General features: G+C 39.6%; 1 protein-coding gene across 7 annotated transcripts in view; it reads right to left on the bottom strand.

The window, feature by feature from the left end:
• SCEL (sciellin) overlaps positions 1 to 20881 on the bottom strand; it is a 111511-nt gene extending 90630 nt beyond the window's left edge. For 6 of the 7 annotated variants that reach the window (XM_010360531.2, XM_030922375.1, XM_030922377.1 and 3 more), the window contains exons 1-3: positions 20731 to 20881; positions 1341 to 1402; positions 543 to 660 (exon numbers count right to left, since the gene is read on the bottom strand). In XM_010360531.2, coding sequence (XP_010358833.2) covers positions 543 to 660; positions 1341 to 1383 — 161 coding nt within the window. In that variant the 5' untranslated portion in view covers positions 1384 to 1402; positions 20731 to 20881. The remainder of the gene's footprint in view (positions 1 to 542; positions 661 to 1340; positions 1403 to 20730) is intronic. The other variant, XM_030922379.1, reaches the window with a different exon arrangement.
• Between the last annotated feature and the right edge of the window lie 1775 nt (positions 20882 to 22656).

The raw sequence follows: 22656 nt of genomic DNA, 5'->3' as shown, positions 1-22656 counted from the left end.
AACAAACAAAATTTTGTTGGTGGTAAGTACTTACAAAGTAATACCATATATCCCACCTTCCCAGTACCTAGAAGTAGATGACATTAAAATAAGTTGGTAATTTTTTAAATTTCTCTTGTACATATCAAAATTTTATATACTAAATTTGGAATTATACTATTTTTGTTTATTTCAGCTGACATGATCAACATAGCAGGAATTGTCCAATCATAGATTAACTGTTACCTTTTTGGAAACTGGAAAGTCGTGTTTTCTTTTCAATTTACCAAGTAAGCACAAACATCTATCCTAGGTAATAACCAGGCTCTCTCTCAGTAATGACTCACATTCTCTTATGTATGTGGATATTTAAAATGGCAGAGATATTCTTGAAACTCTGATGTGTAACCTATTTATGCTTACTAAGTCTTACCAAAAATTAGACCATGCAACAAAGTGTTTCAGGAGAAAAGCATTCACTTTTCAGATGAGCATTAGCTTCCCAAACAGAGAATGCCTCTCTCTGCCCCTCCATCCACCCACCACGCTCCACACCAGCTTACTTTTCTTCTTCAGGGCGTTTCTTTATCCAACTGTTATCCTGTAAGAAAGTTCTTCTTTTGTTCACCTCGTAAAAATCCTGCTGCTTCCTTGTGGTTCCCAGAGTGGTGCTCTTCATCTCTATCAACAGAAACATGAAAGACTGGAAGATGTAATACTGTGGAGTTGAGCGTGGGCTTGTTAACCTGAAAATCCTGAGAGGCACAACTGATTGGCCAGCATCAATCTTCTAGGCTGGCAAGTCCAGTACTGATTCTAAGTAGGATGCACCAGCAAGAAAGAACAGATCCCACACCCCATCACCAAAGATAACACATAAAGCTGCTCAGGTGCCAACTGAAACTGCCAGTGCCACTTATGAGGCCCCATCCAGTTCCTGGGAAAGGAGAACTCCCAGCCTGGGATAAACCGAGCCAGGATTTAGTGGGCTGGCCATTTTACCCCATAAGAAATATACCTTGGAAGCCCACAAAAGACTGTTTTTATAATACCTAGTAATAGTCAATAAGTCCTGGTCATTTGATTCTAAGTAACTTAATTCTTGTATCCTGTAAGAGCCAAACACAAAGAAGGTCATATTTTAAAAAAATATATTTTTATTGATTTTAAAAAAATGAATTCCAATTACATGACTAAAAGCTGTGGCATGTATACTTTTCCTTAAGCCTAACTTTGCAATGCTAATTAAATTAGACTGTTGTTTCTAAGCATTCAATGTCTGTATTAAAGAATTGAGATCTGTGAGTTGTTTTTCTGAAATTTTAAAGTTTTCTGAGTAAGAGAAATATCATGTACATTACCATTTCCTGTGGGAGACATTTTTCTCATGGTAACATTGGACATGCTGCCTTCCAGTAAGGACCTAAAAGAAAAATGGGAAATAGAGAAAGCACAACAATGACTCTAAGAACCTGTAAGTGACTGTTTCATGACTGAGATTCACTTTTCAATAACAGTGACAGTCACATGGTCTGTCATAACAAATGCATGACATAAAATGCCCCTGAGAGTTCATCTCTTCCAACATATTTATTTTACAGATGGAGAAAATAAGGCCCAGGGCGTTTTGTGATTCCAGCGTTATATCATAAGCAATTGGTAGAATCAGGCCATCAATTAATTCATGTGTTCAATCAATAATTACGCATGGAATGCTTACACTGTCCCTGGCACTGAGCCTGGTGCTGGGGGCAGAAAAATGAGTTAGACAAGTGTCTGGTCATGGTCAAGAGGAAGAGAGAGAGATTGTGCTGAACCCACAGCGCACTATGAATGCCCAAAGAAGGGCTCCTCAGCTCCTTCCTGAAAAAAGCCAAAGCAAACTCAGGAAATTGCTGTGTAATTAGAAGGAAAGCAGCCAGGCACATGGAAATCACAGACTTTGAGAAGCACTGGTGATTTTAGGCAACCGCCACATGGAAAACTCAAAGTTACTGAACTACTCTTCTGGTGTTAAGGGGTTAAGGTAACCCACAGCACCAGTCTGCCCAGGACTGATCCAGTTCCCCAGAACTGAGTTATGACTTTGTGGGTCCTAGGTACTTTTGCCTTCAGGGTCCCTTCTTACACAGACATACACACACACACAAATTTAAAATTATATCTTATGACTGTGTTAGTATGAATATGATCCTGGCTGGCTTCATTGTTATTATTGTTATATCAATATTTTTCTTCTGTTATTGAAAGAAATAAAAATTAGAATGCTTTTGTGGATCATAAATGTATTGTGGGCCTTTGTGAGCCTAAGTTAACCCTGCGTCTTCCTGAAAGTGGAAACCAGAAAAGTCCTGGGCAAACCTGGATGGCTGGTCACCCTACGTGGGGTTATTATGTCCTTTCCAGTGTCTATCTCACCCAGACTGTATATGGAACATAGGAGGGGCATTCAAGCTCAAGTCAGAAGCAAGTTTTAGGTCCATATTTATCACATTCAATGTCTAGAAAATGAACCACTTAATCTCCCTGCAAAATGAGGCTATTGAAACCTGCCATCTGCTTCCTAAGTTGCTGTGATGATCAAATGAATAATGTACAGAAAAAAACACTTTGTTAAACAATCAATGCTATTGGACTTAAGGAAATATTATTGGACAACTGTCTATAGGTATAACTTGGGGTTCTAAAAGCCCCCACTTCCTGTCCTCTAATGGGAAAGTATTTCCTGCAACAACTTGCCATAGGACCTGAAGCGGGAAAGACACACTTCTCTGGATCAAGGTATTATTTTCCTTGGGGTCTCTTTTTAGAATGTCAGTAGCACTGCAGAAGATCAGAGGTGGAGGCTGTAAGTGTCCAGACCAGCTCCCCCTCGCCAGTCTGAAGCTTGGCAGCTACAGGCTCATGAATGCACCTTTCCTGAGGATTTGCCCTTCACTCCGCCTGGCTGGTTGCACAGCCTCCCCACTCACTACAACCTGGAGCTGGTGGCTGACTGACCGGGATAAAAAAGGTCAGTCCCTTGCCTCAAGATAGAATCAATTTTATCCAGTGACTTGCACTTCAGAGCTGGGATCCGGCAGTAGATCAGCCAGCAGAGAGCACATCCTTGCTCACTTCCTTCCCTGGCCTTCCCCTGCCTCTCTCCCTTCTCCTGAAAGCACACCCTCAATAACTCACAAGCACCCAAATGCCTCTCAGAAATGGCTTCTGGGAAACCTAACCTAAGATGTGGATTAAGAACCAATGTATTCATTACGACCATTACCTTCACAGGGACCAGAAGCTGTTCGCTGCATGAATAGCTGATTCTGAAGGTCTTAGTGGAGTTAGAAAGAACTGCATCTAAGTGATGCTGTTTACTGACTATGTCACCTTAGGTATGTTATTAGCTCAGGTCTCTTATTTGTATAATGAGGTGAAATAGGAACATTATGAGGTTCAAATATTACTAGATAACATATGTAAAGTGTCTAATTATTGCCCAGCACACAGTAGGTGCTTGATAATTTTTAACTCCATACTCCATCACCTTGGCAAGCAGAGAGCAAAGACATAGGAGAAGTATGGTTGGATGTGGGAAGGGATGGAACAGACTTGAACTTGGGCAGCTGGGCACACCAGGAGTGTCAGGGATCCCCTGGCTGGCTATGTTTGGAGGCTGCATAGATAAACTCTGGCAAAATGAAGGTAAAGAAGCACCTAAAGGCAAACTTAAAGCTCAACTAGTGACTATTTTGCCTCTCTCTGGGAGTGTGTCTCAGGACTTTTGGCTAACCTTTTTCCTGTTTCTAAATGGGCTCTGATATATTTTTTTTCCTCTTAGCCGATAAAGACCTGGAGAGTTCTCAGTTGATTGCACTAGAATTCTCAGGTGGTCAAAATGCTGATTGCATAATTAGTGATATATCTGCAGAGACAGTAATGCAATTGTGAGACAAAAGACAGGGTAAATGGAGAAAGGGTGTTTTACAATTACCTGCTTATTTTTCTGTCCCTCCCAAGAGACTGTGTTTCCAGTGGGCAAGGCCTAAATCTTTTCCTTCCATTCCCAGCATCTGGGAGAGAGTAGGTCTCCCCCGGGTGCTTGTTACTGGCCAAGTCATGTTCCTCCAAAATTCGTATGTTGAAGTTTCCATCGCTAGTATCTCAGAAGGTGACTATATTTGGAGATAGGGTCTTTAAAGGGGTGATTAAGTTACATCCATGCCCCTGAGCAAACTATCGCGAGAACAGAAAACCAAACACCGCCTGTTCTCACTCATAGGTGGGAATTGAACAATGAGAACACTTGGACACAGGAAGGGGAACATCACACACCCGGGCCTGTTGTGGGGTGGGGAGGGGGGGAGGGATAGCATTAGGAGATATACCTAATGTAAATGACGAGTTAATGGGTGCAGCACACCAACATGGCACATGTATACATATGTAACAAACCTGCACGTTGTGCACATGTACCCTAGAACTTAAAGTATAAATAAAATATAAATAAATAAGAGGTGATTAAGTTAAAACAATGCCCTTAAGGTGGGCATTAATTCAACCTGACTGGTGACCTTGTAAGAAGAGAAAATTTAGAAACACAAAGAGACACCAGAGGAAAGGCCACTTTGAGGACACAGTAAGGAGGTGGCCATCTGCAGGCCAAGGAGAGAGGCCTCAGGAGAAATCCAAATCTGCCAATACCTTGATCTTGGGTGCCCAGGCCCCAAAACTGTGAGACAATGATTTTCTGTTATTTAAGTCACCCATCTGTGGTATTTTGTTATAACAGCCTGAGCAAACTATGGAATCCTTATGAAAAAAGTAATTTGAAGAGTTATAAGATAGCCAAGTCATTCAAAGAGCTTTGGTCCACACTGCACCTGATCTGTGCCCTCTGTGTCTTCAAATGGTTTACTGCACAGGATAATTGCTATTAGAATAAAGATCCACTGGTCGAGTCCCTGCCCTGAACAGGGTACCTCCCAGGCATTGTCTCTCATTTTTCACATAAACTCTGCAGGGTGGCTCTTGGTACCTCCAACTCCAAGGTGAGACTACTGGAGCTCAGAGAGAGGATGAAACATGTCCAAAGTGTTAAGGGGCTGTGTCGGGCTTCTAAACCAAGCCACGTCCTCCTCAGCAAACAGCACTAATGCCCATCAGTAGTCACTGCAAGACTAGGCTGCTGCCCTGGTGTTAGAGCGAAAGCAGGAACGTGGATGCAGGGGCTTGCCTGGTGCTGGGCATCTCACTCCTTGGAAGTCCCATGACCTCCGTCAAGTGCTTGGTACCAGGGCAGCCTCTCAATGAACTGCTGCAGCAAACAAACCTTCACAGGACAGCCTTCTCTGTGTGTTCCCCAATATTCCTTTGGTTAAAAACATGGCCACACAAAAACTTGTACACGAATGGTCATGGTAGCACATAACAGCCAAAAAGTAGAAATGACCCAAATGTCCATCAGTGGATGAATGGATACACAGCATGGCATCTCTGTGCAACAGAATATTACTCAGCATAAAAGGGAACAAAACACTGATTCATCCTACAACGTGAATGAAACTTGAAACATTAAGCTAAATGAAAGAAGCCAGGCACAGAAGAGGACACACTGTACGGCTCCATTGATATGAAATGTACAGAACAGTCACATCCATAGAAAAGAAAGTGGATTAGTATTTTCCAGGGGTTAAGGGGAGAGGTGAATGAAGAGTGACTGCTAAAGGGAATGGGTTTCTTTTTGGGGTAAAATTAAAACACACTGGAATTAGATAGTGGTGATGGTTGCACAATCTTGCGAATAATATATAACATAATAAATATAAAATAATATATAATATATTCTATATTTATTAAATAATATATAATATATTATTATTTATTATATAATATATATTTAATAAATAATATAATATATAATATGTAATTATTATATGATAAATATAAAATAATATGCCATATTATATATTTTATATTTATGATATAAATAATATATATATATATACATTTTTTTTTTAGACAGAGTCTCACTCTTCACCCAGGCTGGAGTGCTGTGGCACGATCTCGCCTCACTGCAACCTCTGCCTCCTGGGTTCAAGCAATTCTCGTGCCTCAGTCTCCTGAGTAGCTTGGACTATAGGTGTGTGCCACCACATCTGGCTGATTTTTGTATTTTTAGTAGACATGGAGTTTTGCCATGTTGGCCAGGCTGTTCTCAAAGTCCCGGCCTCAAACAATCCACCTACCTTAGCCTCCCAAAGTGCTGGGATTACAGGTGTGAGCCACCGCACCCAGCTGTGAATATATTTTTTTAAAAGCACTGAATTTTACACTTTAAAATGGTGAATTTTATGGTATGTAAATTATATCTCAACTACAAAAACAAAAACTGGCAGCAGGCCAGGCCGTCTTTGAGCTAGAGAGGTAGAAAAGACACTCTTATATGTCCCGTGTGGTTTTGCCAGAATAAAATGGAATCAGATTATATTTTACAAGATTATCTCAGTCCCATGAGGATTTGTGCACCTCCATACACTGCTAACAATTGAGCCCTCTCTGGTATGCATCTGTATCAACTCCTAAATGTTAAACTGGTGTCTTGAGTGACTGATGGATCATTCATCATTGTGGCCTGAAAATATGCTCTCTGATCCTGAACTATGCAGGAAGCTGTCAAATTTATACAATAGGGACAAGCAGGCCTAGGCTTCTGCAGAACTCACAAACAGAAACCACATAAATAATATAAACACACATATTCAGGAACATCCTAGTTTAAAACTTTCTGTCTTCTGATTGGATCTTAGTTCCCAATTGTGGTTTAAAAAGAGTCACACTATTGTACAGGAAAGCAGAATGAGACTTGTAAGGATAAAGTCAATCCCAGGCAAGAGCATGTCTATGTGAATTAACAATGCAGTATAGCAGATTATGTGACAATAAGAGAATGTAATATTCTACCACGTTACCAAAACATGGAACCATTGGGTAGTGTGTTCTGTTATTTCAATTGAGCACATGCTATTTTAAAATATATATTACATATAAAGACATACAAATAGCTAACAGGTAAAATGCTCAACACCACTAATCATCAACGAAGGCAAATCGAAACTAAATGAGATACCATCTTACCCCAGTTAGAATGACTATTATTAAAAGGACCAAAATGACAGATGCTGGCAAGGATGCAGAGAAAAGAGAACTCTCATACACTGTTGGTGGGAATATTAATCAGTACAACCTCTATGCAAAATAGTGTGAACATTTCTCAAAAAACTAACAGTAGAACTACCATATGATCCAGCAATCCCACTGCTAGGTATCTATCCCAAAGAAAAGAAATCAGTATATTAAAGGGATACCTGCACTCATGTGTTTATTGCAGCACTATTCACAATAGCAAAGATATTGAATCAACCTAAGTGCCCATCAACAGACAAATGGATAAAGCAAATAGAGTATATATGCACAATGGAACTATACACAGTGGAATACTCTTTGACCATAAAAAAGAATGAGATCCTGTCATTTGTAGCAACATGGATGGAACCAGAGGCCATTATGTTAAGTGAAATAAGCCAGGCACAGAAGGACAAGTGCTGCATGTTCTCATTCATATGTGGGAGCTAAAAAACTTAATCTCATAGAAGTGGAGAGTAGAATGATAGATACCGGAGACAGGTAGGAGTATGGGTGGAAAGGGGAATGAAGAAAGGTTGGTTATGAGTAATAGCTCTAATGTTTGATATCAGGCTAGGGTGAGTAAGCAACAACATTATGGATATTTCAAAGTAATCAGAAGACTCAGAATGAAGCTAATGCAGAAAAATGTTAAACATTCAGGTGATGGATACCTTGACACGATCACTATACACTCTATGCATGTAACACACACGTATACCACAAATATGTAAAATACTTTATATCAATAAAAGATAAAATACATAAACTATATATGTAGTATATAGTTAGTAAATACAGTCTATATATAAATAATTTACTTATAAGTATTTACAAGCACCCAAATGCCTCTCAGAAATGGCTTCTGGGAAACCTAACCTAAGATGTGGATTAAGAACCAATGTATTCATTACGACCATTACCTTCACAGGGACCAGAAGCTGTTCGCTGCATGAATAGCTGATTCTGAAGGTCTTAGTGGAGAGCTATCCCTCTAGCTATAAAATTAGAATTCAGTTTTTAGAAAACATACTTATTAAAACACATAAATTTATCTTATGCATGCCATATTCTTCCACTCATGCTACTTATGCCAACCTCCCTGAATAAATATCCTGTGCATGTGAAAATTTCCCTTATTTTCTTTTAGAAAGTGTATTAGTCTGTTCTCATGCTGCTAATAAAGACATACCCCAGACTGGGTAATTTATAAAGGAAAGAAGTTTAATTGGCTCACAGTTCCACATGTCTGGGGAGACCTCACAATGATGGTAGAAGGCAAATGACAAGCAAAGTCACATCTTACATGAGGGCAGGCAAGAGAGCATGTGCAGGGGAACTGCCCTTCATAAAGCCATCAGATCTCACGAGACTTATTCACTATCACGAGAACAGCATGAGAAAAACCCCACCCCCGTGCTTAAATTACATCCCACCAGGTCCCCCCCACGACATGTGGGGATTCTTACAATTCAAGGTGAGATTTGGGTGGGGACACAGAGCCAAATCCTATCAGAGAGTTAAAGATACACGCTGATCTTTATACAGACTTCCTGCCCATCTTAATGTCAACACCCTTCTTTTCCCCATTACATCTTATCCTTAGCTTCCCTTTATGCTCCAGAACTTTCCATCTCCCTCAAACCCTCAAAATTCATCTGACCCTCAAGGCCTCAGGATCTTTCTGTCTACTAGCCAATCTGAAGTAAAATGTGCCTGAACAGGTGACATGTTAATGTGTTAGCAGTGGCATATGAGGAAAAATGATTGACAGCCCTTGAGCAAGAAAGTCCCAGATTGTATGTGTCCCAGCTTCATCACTCATTAGCTACTTGGACCAAGTCTCTGCTTCTGCCTCTGCAAAGAGGAAGTTATAGCAATCTTAAAAGGTTGTTATGGAAATTAAATGAGATAATGCTTTGTAAATTACAAATTCCTATAAAATCATCTAAAGCATTTTATTGTTTGAACTTTCCTCCCTACCTCACAGACCCTAAAAGGGCAGCAGAAGCCTAGGTCAGAGGAGGACTGAGGTGGGATATGGGTAGAATACCAAAGAAAATTTAAAACACAGCAAAATCTGGGTTTTTGGCCAGAGAGCTATGTACTATGGAAGAGGCAGCTGGGATGTCCCAGAGAAAGAAAGTGGGTTTACTGGAAACTATTCCTAGGGAATATCCCAGAGGTTCTGGGATGAAGCCAGTGGGGGTGTTTATAGGATACCTGAGGCTAGTCATTAACAGAGAGAAAGAGGGTAAGGCCCATGAGCTTGTTCAAACGTCTTATTTCACTGGTTTTCATTTAACCAGGTCTTCTGGAAAACACCTAGCTGACAAAAGCATGAAATATCAGACCCTATGGCGGATTGGAGCTGTCCCTAAACATAAAATGATGAAGAGATACCTGTTTTCTTCTACACATCTTTTTGCAGGAATTTCTGATGATCCAAGAGTTGATTAAGACTTCAGCCCTCCCAGCAGGGTACATAACTCTGGGTGCAGACCTCCAGATGGGCAGAGGATGAGGGAGTGAGGGATGGAAGGCAGTGGCACTGAGTTCATTGCAAAGGGTCTGCTTGCAAATCCTTCTGCACTCAGCATCCAAGCATTTTTATACCAAATCCATCATACCCTTTTGTCAACCAGTAAATTACTGAAAATATAATTAGTCTTATATGTGAAACATCATGAATTTTTTTATTTTAAAAATGAATTTTCATTCTGAAAACAGTCAGTAATCATTACTATAGATTTTGGGGTAAATCTAAATTTTTATTTTAAGAATTATTCCAGAATGCCATGCCTCTGTCTTTAAAATTACAAATGTTACTCACATTTTTTTTAATGTTTAAGATTTATCTTAAATTTTGGGGGGGCTGGGGGGCGGTATGTTCCAATGGGAGACGACAATAAGGAAAGGTCCAGTCATGATGATCTGGAGATTTCCAAGTAGAGACTCATAGCAGACAATGACTGCATATCCGATATCCATTCTCCCCTTCTTTCTTACTGATAGCTAAAGCCACATTTCTCAGGCTCTCTGAAGCTAGCAGTAGACACATTTGTAGTTCTGACTATTACAATTGAAGTGCAAGTCCCTGGGAAGAATGTGTGCTTTTGTGCTCCCCGACTCTTTTCTGAAACTAAGGTGGCTTGCAGGAGGGAGGAGCAGTCCTCTTGGACCTTAGGGACTGTGGGCAACCATAGGGACTAAATTCACACACGAAAAATAGCAGAGCAGGAAGTTAGAAGGGACCTGGTTCCTTGACAGTGTCATAGAGTTGCCACAATAGCCCTGTATTATCTATCTCTGAGCTTCTCCTTCCAAGAGAAAAATAAACCTCCTCATTTGTTTAAGAGATTTATTTTCCTTTTTTCTTTTCTTTTTTTTTTTTTTTTTTTTTGTTACTTAAGCCTAATGCTCTTCCTCCATGTCACTAAGCCATCGTGCAGCAAATAAAAGGTCCAAATGTTGACAGGAGTCTACAAATGATATGTGTGATTCTTTTTTTTCTCTCTCTCTCTCTAGTTTTGGTAGTGGTGAATGTCACTCCTCAAAATTCATATGTAATTGCAAGGATGTGTGATTCTTTTATCAACAAAAGATATGTGTTCAATGTTCCTAGAAAGAAGGGTCACATGTTAAGCCCCTACCATGTACCACCTGCTGTACCACATGTTTTATGCACATTATCTTATTTAATCCTTCCAGGTCAGTACTATTATCTATAATTATGGGAGTCCAAACCTCAGAGAGGTGAAATAACCTGCCCAAAGTACACAGTTAGAGGAAGAATCAGAAACTGCAGTTAGGTCTGTGTGACTGCAGCACCAGAGCTCTTTTCCATAAGTGATACTATATGTACCTCAAAGTGCCATGTGATATGACCCATATCAGGCACTCAGAGAAATGCTTGGAGTCCCAGATGATGGATGCTCATGGGAGAACAGGTGAGAGGAACAGCAGGAATGAACGACGGCCCCAACATTTCCTGACAGCTCAGCCTCAAAACTCACTCTCCGATGACCACACTGCAGCCAGAAGTGGCTTGACATGGTTCCCGACTGGACTCCGGTTCAGCTAACTGGATTTATTTCTAAGTGCCACATTTCAGTTTCATTCCAATTAGGTTTTTAGCTTCTCACAAAAAAGATAAAACTCTAATCTTGGCTTCTCAAAAGACTGTTGCCAGTACATATGCCTACTGATTACAGACACCAGCAAGTGTGTTTTAGAAGTGTAATATTATGAGAAAAGACGTGTGAACACTGTCTCTCCTATGCTGGGAAGTAGAAAACCATTTACCTATGAAGCACTGAACGCATGTGTTGAAAATCATGATGTGAAATCACAACGTCAAAGTCTATGAGGAGAGAGGGAAAAAATATTTTCAATTACTGGCCCATCTTTCATTTCCTCTTTGTGGCCAAACACCAGAAACAGCTAGTTTTATCTGCTGCCTAATGCTTCTGCCCAAGGACATTTGTCTTTAGGTTTTACATGAAATCACTGCTCAAGTTCTAAATCATGAAATCAATCAACTTTCTTAGCTCTTTTTGTATGCATTTGAAACTATCAGCATCTCCTATTTCTTACATTTGTCTTCTTTTCAGCTTCTCCTCATCTCTCTATGCCCTTAATCAATTTCCTTCAGTATTTTTTTTTTTTTTTTTTGAGGCGGAGTCTCGCTCTGTCGCCCGGGCTGGAGTGCAGTGGCCGGATCTCAGCTCACTGCAAGCTCCGCCTCCCGGGTTTACGCCATTCTCCTGCCTCAGCCTCCCGAGTAGCTGGGACTACAGGCGCCCGCCACCTGGCCCGGCTAGTTTTTTTTTTTTTTTTTTTGTATTTTTTAGTAGAGACGGGGTTTCACCGTGTTAGCCAGGATGGTCTCGATCTCCTGACCTCGTGATCCGCCCGTCTCGGCCTCCCAAAGTGCTGGGATTACAGGCTTGAGCCACCGCTCCCGGCCTCCTTCAGTATTTTCTATCTCTAATAAGAACACTTCCTCTGGGAGCATTTACGTCCATTAAGTGACCCAACTGCCGCTCTCCCCACCAGCCCAATCTGAGCCCCAGCTCCTCTTGTCCCCATGCCAAGAATTCCCTGAGCCAACTTTCACTTCAGTCCCCCAGCGGGATCGCAGCCCCAGCTCTTCCTGTCCCAGTGCCAAGAATTTCCTGGGCCAGTTCCCAGCTCAGCTAGAATCTTCGTCATCTTTTGGGTTCTCTCAGCATGAAGACTTTTAAAATCTCACTCTTCCCTTCCCACCCAAGGACATAATGCCTCTTGGCTTACCTGAGGAAGTCTTTAGCACTCCCTGCTAACCTTCTTAAGAGAAAGATTGTGTGAACAAAGAAACTAAAATTGGTTAAAGAAGGGCTCATAGAGGAAAAAGAATAGGAGAAATAAGGCAGAAAAGAAAAAAAAAAAAAAAAAAACATGCCGCAGAAACTAAATTAACAAAATAAAGGATGATGGAAGAAAAGAGAAAAAACAAGGACTTCAATTCTGACTGTTTAGATTTGGGGTCCCACAATAATAATAACTATTTCGAGCTTATATTTCACAGGTGTTGTCTCATTTAAGCCTTACATGCCTCTAGGTTGTTACTATTATTATACTTGCTCTTTACATGAAACTTAATGATGAATGGTTTCAGTGAAGTCAGAGTCTTTTTGCAGAAGGATAGGGCAGGAGTTGGAAATGTGGGCAGTGGGCGAAATGTAGGCAGTTTTTTTTTCTGGAAGGAGTCTCAAGATAAGTAGTTTGCCTGAGGTTACATAACTAGTGAGTCGCCCAGTTGGGATTCAAACTCAAATCAACCTGACACGAGAGTACCTATCTTAGAAGCCTGAGAAACAAGAAGGAATCAACAGGAAGAAATTTACTAGACTAAAAAGTGGTGGATAAAAAAAGAATGAAACCATGTTCTTTGCAACAACATGGATGCAGCTGGAGGTCATTATCCTAAGCGAATTAATGCAGAAACAGAAAACCAAATACCAAGTGTTTCCCCTTATAAGTGGGAACTAAACATTGGGTACTCATGGACATAAAGATGGCAACAATAGAGATCCATGGTGGAGCTCAATGGAAAAGAAGAATTGGAGCAGACTTTCTTTGACCATTTTACCAAAGTATCATAAAATCTACATAGAGTGACATTTGGATATTTTAACTAAACCAAAATCTTTCAATCAATTTATCAAGCTTCTAGTATATTTTTATAAATTACTATCTTTATGAAAGACCAAATGTCAATAGTTGCCCAGGGCAAATCTCTTTAGTGATGGAGAATACAAAAAAGCTAAAGTAGAACAAATACAGAAAAGGGGTCTAGAAAATGACACAGGGTGGCAAATCGCCCTGGTGGTATTCACTTTTGCTTCTGAAAATGTCCTGAGGGTTTCAGGGCACAGTAACAGTGCCAACCCCACCATTACTTGTTTCCCAGAAATCAATGAAATAGCGAAAATCCCTAGGAACTGGAAAAGGACAAATGCCATAAAACCATTTTCAGTAGAAGTATAAGAGGGGCTCTATAATTACAGACCAATAAACAGAAGCATTATCTTTTGGAAGATAAATAAAACAAACCATCAAACAACTAATTACCACCTAAAAGTACAAGAAATATATGTAAGGGGAAAACAAACAGTGCTTCATGAAGTGTAATATTAACAAGTCTATTTAAATCCATTTTTAAATGATCTCTCAGAAACAAACAACTGTGTTTAGCCTGAATACACAGCCTAAAAGGAAATGCAAAAATCATTAGGCTGGGAAAGATTCATTTAGCCTTCTGTGATGGTTAGAAAGCAGCTATTTCTTCAGTCACATAACCTCACAATCTAAGCTTAGCATTGGGAAACTTGTTTACTGATGGTGAAACAGAGTCCAGAATGTAGCACAAATGAAAGACCCTACCATACAATTTTCTCACTGTTGATTCTGGGGTTTGTTTGTTTGCTTGTTGAGATGGAATCTTGCTCTGTAGCCCAGGCTGGAGTGCAATGGCGTGATCTCGGCTCACTGCAACCTCTACCTCTGGGTTCAAGCTATTCTCCTGCCTCAGCCTCCTGAGTAGCTGGGTTTATAGGCACGCACCACCATGCCTGGCTAATTTTTGTATTTTTAGTAGAGACGGAGTTTCACCATGTTGGTCAGGCTAGTCTCGAACTCGTGACCTCGTGATCCGCCTGCTTCTGCCTGATTCTGGTTTTTAATACGCAACCCTCACCAGCTCTTTTTCTTATGGCCCATCTTTTCTGCAGAATGATAACAGTAAGCTTTAATGTGAATAGTGACCTATAATTATTTATTTCATTTTACAAAAAACACTAGTCTAACATTCATTGATAAAAAAGCTATCCAATAGAAGTTATCTACCACCTGAGCCCCACGAGGGGCTATTTTCAGTTCTAGCTGAAAATATGAGTTAAATGACTAAAAACTCAATTTTGACCATAGACTATGAGCCAAAACCCTGTTAGTTATCTTAAATACTTTACTGGATTTCATATTCACGAAAGCTCTGGCATGTAGCTATTCTCTATCCCAATTTTACGCAACATAAATCTTTCTCACTATATTTAGAACTTATGTGGAAATACAAGAAAGCATATATAAAATGTGGAAAATACAAGAAAGCATAAAGAAAGAAAAAAAAATCAGACACCTTTAATCAATCACTGCAATTTTCTTCCAGGGTTTTTCTTTGCCCATTTAGAGCCTACTGGTATGCATTTTTCCAATGCCATTTAAGAATATTTAAATATTTATTTTACAGCTACAAGATATCTCATTTTATTTATTTATTTTTTATTTTTTATTTTTTATTTTTTTGAGACGGAGTGTTGCTCTGTCACCCAGGCTGGATGGAGTGCAGTGGTGCGATCTTGGCTCACTGCAAGCTCTGCCTCCTGGGTTTCATGCCATTCTCCTGCCTCAGCCTCCCGAGTAGCTAGGACTACAGGTGCCCGCCACCACACCCGGCTAATTTTTTGTATTTTTAGTAGAGACAGGGTTTTACCATGTTAATCAGGATGGTCTCCATCTCCTGACCTTGTGATCCACCTGCCTTGGCCTCCCAAAGTGCTGGGATTACAGACATGAGCCACCGTGCCCAGCCCATTTTATTTATTAATGTAACATCATTCCTCTGTTGTTTCTAAAAAACCATACAAAAGTCTTTCACCAAATATCTGATTATTTTCTTTGAATGGATCCTAGAAGTGCAATTACTTGCCAAGATGTATTATTTCTAAAATATTATTGATCCCTATTGTCCAGTTTCTTTCCATAAATCGTATAGTAGTTTATCATCCACCAGCAGCATATGAGTGTCCATGCATTTGCCAGCATTTAGAATTATCATTCATTAATCTTTTTAATAATATAATAAGTGAAAGTAGAATCATTTTGTTTTACTTGCATATTTGTCTTCACTTTACAGGGCATTTTTTGTTTATTTTATAAATTATCCATTGATAATTATTATATATTTCTTACTGATTTCTCATTTTCTTTATATGTCAGGAACATTCATCTTTACTTTCCTAGTTTTTCATTTAGCTTCTAATTATAATTTTGTATCAGAAGCTTTCAATTTTGCATTCCCTATTTTTCCCTTTATAATTTCTTCCACTTTCACTCTTTAAAAGCCATCTTTGCAGACCATCCATCAGTCTTCTTTCTGACCTTGAAGTCCAAGCAATCGTCAAGTCCTATAATTCAACATCTCTTGTTATGTATCTTTCTATTTCCAAGACACCAATTCAAACTACCGTAATCTCCTGACTATTCCAACGGCTTCCCAGCTACATTCTCAGTCTCCAGACTTCCTCAATTTTAATCCATTCTCCTCACTGGTGCCAAAGTAGTCATCACCTTGCTTAAAGCTGTTCAGGGGTGTTCCATTTCTGTCAGGATAAAATGGAATTTTTAACAAGGTTAACAAGGCCATACTCTGCAGCCTCATTGCTTCCCGCTCCCCACAGCAACTCCTTCCAGTGTCTGGTGCTCCATCCTTTTGATCACCTGTGAGCTATTGCTTATTCTATCTATGCCTGAAACACTCTTCTTTCTGAACTTCCCTCAACCCCTCCTTTTCCTTCAGGAAAGACTTCCATTCACCTTCCAGATCACACATTCTATATCCTCCAGAAATCATTCCGTGACACCATCGCCACTTGCCCCACTCCTTCCTCCCCAGGCTAAGTTATGAGCCCTACTGTGTGTTCAAATAGCAGAGTTTCTTTCCATAACATCACCTAAGACTGTCTGTGTGTGTGGCTGAATAATCTTCCCCTACCCCCAACACGTGCATATACACACACACTCACACACTCACACACTCACACTCGCACACACTCACACACTGTACATCTTAAGAGTAGTGGCGAAGCCCATCTTCTCCACAGATGATTTTCAAAACTTATCACAGTACCTGGTACATAATCAGTTCTAGAGGAATATTTGTTGAACAAACATGAGGTTAACTAAATATTTACTTTTCTTTTAATTTTTACAATGTATTTTGTTGTTTTATGTAATCTCTCTAATCCATGTGGATTTACTTTGGTAATGGGAGAATAAATCCCTTTCTCATTGATAGATGATTCGTCCTTTGTCACACTTTAAATTCTTACATATTCTCAAATGTGCTTTGTGGCTGTTTTTCTCAAGATATCTGTCTTTAGTTTCTTACAATAAAAACAAACTACTTTTATTATTGTGTTTTTCTGATACATACATTTTTAATATCTAGTAGCACAGCACCCTTCATTAATTTCCTTTTAGAAATTCTATCAGCTATTCTCATTTATTCATTTCTTTAAGATAACTTTAAATTATTGTCTAAGGTTCCAAAACAAATACTCTTGGAACTTTTGACTAGAATTGTACAGATTGTACAAAAGAGTTTGGGAAGAACTGACATTTAAGGTCAACTTTCACCTTTATGTCTTACTATAAAATGTTGTTCTTTTCTAAATCTGGATTTTAAATTTTTCTTGTAGAGATTTTTTCTAGATTTCTATATTTTTGTGCTATTGTGAATCATATTATACATATATATCCCATTATGTAATATGCTATGTATATTATAAAATATGTATATAATATACCATTATATAACTTTATGTATCTATTAATTATTCAGCAAGAATCCTAATTTTTCTTTTTATCTGCTGGTGCTGTGAGTTAGGCATACTCATATTTGTCACCGTTTGTCCACATGGGATCATGGTTCAAATTCAAGTCTATCTAGATTTCAGATCCCTGCATGCATTTGTATACAAATTTCTTTTAAACTTTTACACACAGCATTTCTAATGACAAAAGAGGGAATCCTGGGGACAACTGGCGAGAGGGCAGGGCAATAGGGATAGTTTTCTCCAAAGCTTTTTAACTACAATTAGCTCCCCATACAGACATGTGCCATGCTTATTTCATAATTGTATTGCATTTTCTAGGACATTGACACAGTCTCCTGGGATGTATATATCTCAATTTGAAAAACACGGCTTAGAGTTCACTGTCTTTCCCCAGGAGGTTTCATATGAAGGATATGTAATCACATTTTAGAGTCAGGGAAACTTGGGTCTACAGACAAAGAATAAATTATTTAGATTTTTAGAACTCTCAATTATACTATTATAATGAGGATTCAGGACGATCAGTTCTTGTATCTAGAAGCAAACCAGTTGTCATTTAATAGATAGCTATAAAATTCACTCTTTCAGTTAAGTATTACAATAAAAGGATGACTCATGCCCTTAAAAAATTTAGTCATCAACATGAAATGAAAGTCTAGTAAATGTAGCTGTCATTTGGCAAAGCATCCATGTAAGGAAGAGCTTCTCCCGAGCCCCAAAATCACAAGTTCATGGAAAAATCACAGTTTACCATTTGTACAGTGGTAAGCTGGAAACACTTAAGGAATATAACTGATAAAGACTTTTGACTAAGGCCAGGTGCATTGGTTATGCCTATAATCCCAGCACTTTGGGAGGCCGAGGCGGGTATATCACCTGAGGTCAGGAGTTCGAGACCAGCCTGGCCAATATGGTGAAACCCCATCTCTACTAAAAATACAAAATTAGTCAGGTGTGGTGGTGCACACGTGTAGTCCCAGCTACTTGAGAAGCTGAAGCAGGAGAATCGCTTGAACATGGGAGGCGGAGGCTGCAGTGAGCCAAGATCATGCCATTGCACTCCAGGCTGGGGAAAAGAGCGAGACACCATCTCAAAAAAAAAAAAAAAAAAGGAACAACAAAAACGACTTTTGAGTCAGAAGTGAACTTTGAACAACTCCAGCTATGTATGCAGCAATTAATATATAAAATCTTTATTTCAAAGTCCCTAGCCAGAGAAAATGGAAAATGATCAACAAATGGTCTAGAAGCAGGATAATGACAGAAAGTGAAGCCAAGTGAAACCAATAAAGATTTCCCTTGGACTTCAGGGCCAAAGATTTGATCCCCTCACTCTTAAGAAATGGTGGGAGTTGATGTCTGAACCATATAGGATGCTCTCAGTTAAACAATGTTTGCTTAAGTTGACTGCTTAGTTCATTCCACAGTATGAGCTCAGTCATTCAAAACATATTCTTTGTTTTGTTTACATAGTCCCCAGGAATATGAACTTCTCAGGTATTTCATCATAATTCTGGTAGTCTGAGAAGGCAGTCAGGTAAGCATCATCTACAGAATGGCATTCGGGGCGAGGGGGTTCTGACTGTACAGACCACAGCTAACACACATACATCAGATCCCCTTCCTGCTGAGGGGCTACTGGCTCCTGAGATGAAAATCTCATAAATATAATAAATGGCAACACTGATTCCACAAGCCACAAGTTGGAAACATATTCCATTATGTCTTAGTCACAGCATACACAGTATAATATTTCCACATATTGCTGGATAACCACAGTCCATGATGCAGTATGGCTCGTTTATTGCTACTACATATTTTATAATAAAAAGTATTTGAAAAAAATATTGAGAAAATTCAGTAAGACAAAAGACAAGCAATCTGGCTTCATGTTCTGGTTCTATTACACTGATCTTCACAAGTTACTTAACATTTATGCTTTGTTTTTCTCATCTAGAAAATTCAGGCCTTAGACTAGATGGGCCTATGCTCCATTTCAGTTGAAATATTCGGTCAATTAGATCTAAGATTTACATGAAGCTAACATTCCAATAAAAATTCTGACCTGTTGTTGGCATTCTCTGCATATCCCAACCTTTAGGATCATCTGAATGTTTTACTAAAATTTTTACTGTTGTCATTTCTCAGTTTTCTCAAATTGATGTTTCTGATACTTTAAACACTGGAGCACCGCAAATATTAGGAAGGCTATATCTACGTTATAAACTGTGACAGTGAAAGACAGTTTTAAATGTAATCACATGTTATGAAAAATAAAATTGCCCACACATGCTATGCTTTAGCTTTCTGGTTACTATAAACACTTGAAAGCCAAGTTATAAAATTCTTCGGTAAACCTCTGGGAAATGAGCACTGAGCACTGGTGTGTCTAAACCCCTCTCAGACTGCAGGTGACCTGGTCAGCAATAGGAAGCCATGAGAACTCAAGAACTAAAGATAGAGCCAAGTATGCTGTGGGGGCGCCTCTCTGGAGGACACAAACCTGCAATTTGCAAGCTGTGAGTGGCCCCTGCATTTGAATTCCACAGCTCTGTATCATAAATAGAAATGATAAAAAAAAACACACACACACACACAAATCAGACAAGTCAGCTTAACAATTCATTATAAAAGGACTCTTCTATCCTTACCAAAAGTCTCCCAAAACTGGTTTTTCAGGACTAAGCTACGAATAAAGTTTGAAAATTGCCCCCATATATATTAATCACTCCTTAGGTTAGAATGCAGAATATACTGTAGAGAAGTTGGCCAGATGTCCACAGATCCCTGTAAGGAACCATGTACCGCTAATTCTGCCCCCACACCCTGCCTTTACTCCTTGGTACTTTCAAGTAAGAAATGGCGATTTTCTTATTTGGGGAAGATAGGGTGGAGACAAAAACCTCATAAAAATAAACCTCTCGTTCTCATAGCTCAACAACTTGCAATATTTTTAGCAGTAGAGAAAAAATACGACTTATTAACTATAAAGCAACGTTTGAGTTCACTATTTCACTAAAAGCATCATTTATGAAAACAGAAAGTTCCTTTAAAAAATGTTTGTATAGTCACTTGGAAAATAAACCAGCAGGTGCTGGTCCCTTCACTTAAAGAATTTATTATCCTTTGTGTGGCAGGATTCACCAGCTGACAGCTCCCACCCAGAAAATCAAATAGGTGCTCATTTCTGTGATGCCCATAATGTGTAAAATTGCCAAGAAGTTCAATGCAATGTGGCCTAAAAGTACAGCAAGGAAGAGCAGAGCTAACAGTCAGCTGGAGGCTGTCAAAATTTACAGGAAGAAAATACAAAGATAATATAGTAAGTAAGTAACTTCCAAATTTTAATCATTTGGAAGGAACACAGAGAAAGCTGTGCACATACAGCAGATGTATTTCTGTTTGCAAGTATAATTCTACTTACCTCTATTGAGAAGAAAACCAGGACTTTTTGGCTAACCGGCCTGTAGTGATTCCCTGGGAGGATCTGACTGAAAGAAATGGGAACCTAGAGTTTATTCAGTGGAGTCTCAACCTCTACCTGACTGTATTAATGAACAGTTCAGAGGTTTCTTTCTCAGCAGCTGAGTCACTCAGGGAGGAGGTCTGTGGTATGCAACAGGGTGTCACCTTGTACAAATACCAGTTCAGTTAAAACAGTCTCACTCATGAACCTACAGCCTTTGTTTGGTGAATTCTTTAACTTACGGCCTTGTTATGCGGATATATATATATATATATATATATATATATATATACACGCTCCTGTGATTACCCTTTTAACTGATATCAACAATATGCACAACCATATCACTGACAAGGTGGCATAGGACCCAACCTATTTTGCATTCTCTTTCAAAAAATAAAACTGAAAACTCAAGACAGAAGGAACCCCCATATGCCCACAGTACCTGGAAGGCAGGGGCAGACAAGCATGCAAAGAGTACATGGCTTAAAGGAAACTTCAAGACAAACAAGTTCTCAGAAACTCAGGAACCCTAGGATCAGAAAACACGAAAGAAGTCTGTTCCACACATTCTACACCTAGAATATTTTGTAAAACTATCAAAGGGAAAATACACCTAGCATGTAAGAATTCTAATCTCTACCTTATTTATCCATGTATTAAAAAATGTGAAAAAGGGCCAGGCGTGGTAGCTTATACCTGTAATCCTAGGACTTTGGGAGGCGGAGGCAGGCAGATCACCTGAGATCAGGAGTTCAAGATCAGCCTGGCCAACATGGTAAAACCCCATCTCTATTAAAAATACAAAAATTAGCTGGGCATGATGGTGCACACCTGTAAAGCCAGCTATATTTAATAACAGTAACATACCATGATAAAGTCATAAACAGAAATCTTCAATGCCAGGCATCGCATAGGGGAGAGAAGGAAGAACCTGGAAGGTGATGTTGATGCAGAGTTTTAAAGTCTTAGTAGACAGTGATTAGATGGTCAAGAAGAACCATTCATCCACTCTGGCAGGTGGAGGCAGGAGAATCACTTGAACCAGGGAGGTGGAGGTTACAGTGAGCCAAGATTATGCCACTGCACTCTAGCCTAGACAACAGAGTGAGACTCTCTCAGAAAAAAAAAAAAAAAAAAAAAATGTGAAAAGGATGGTTGAAACTTCTCTCATAACTGAGGGCAGCAGTAGACCCAATGTCAAAGGCTGCTTCTGGCCAGTTGCAGTGGCTTTCACTTGCACTTTGGGAGGCCAAGGTGGGAGGATCACTTGAGCCAAGAAGTTTGAGACAAACCGAGCAACATAGTGAGAGAGATCTCATCTCTACTGAAAATAAAAAATCAGCTGGGTGTGATAGTGCATGTATTTGTTCCCAGTTACTCAGGAGGCTGAGGCAGGAGAGTCTCTTGAGCATGGAAGGACCAAGCCACAGTGAGCTGTGATCACACCACCGCATTCCAGTCTGGGTGACAGAGTGAGACCCTATCTCAATAAACGAAAAACAAAACAAAACAAAAAAACAAACAAAAAAAAAAAACAAAGGTTGCTTCTACTGGGAGGAAGGAGTACCACTGAAGAGCCATCCTAGGCAGGGGACTCCTGTTACAGGTTTTGAAATGCAACTTCCATAAGAGCCAAAGAGGCTTTGAGGACGCTTAGCAAACCCAGAACATTGCTGAGAGAAGCCACGTCATCAGAACTTCCTGGGTCATCATCACTCATATGTCACACCAGCAATGAACCAAATCCTCCCTGAACAACTGCTCCTGAAAACTACAAAGCAGCTGAGTGGTGCCCACTGAAATGACTGTAACACGAAGCAGAAACCCAGACTGGAGAGCAAGGCAGTTGCAGTATGTGGTCATTGTGACTGGGAGACCACT

Source organism: Rhinopithecus roxellana, chromosome 18 (assembly GCF_007565055.1).
Source record: "Rhinopithecus roxellana isolate Shanxi Qingling chromosome 18, ASM756505v1, whole genome shotgun sequence".
NCBI classification, from domain to species: Eukaryota; Metazoa; Chordata; class Mammalia; order Primates; family Cercopithecidae; genus Rhinopithecus; species Rhinopithecus roxellana.
Note: the sequence above shows the minus strand (reverse complement) of the source record. Positions and strands in the feature narration are given on the sequence as shown.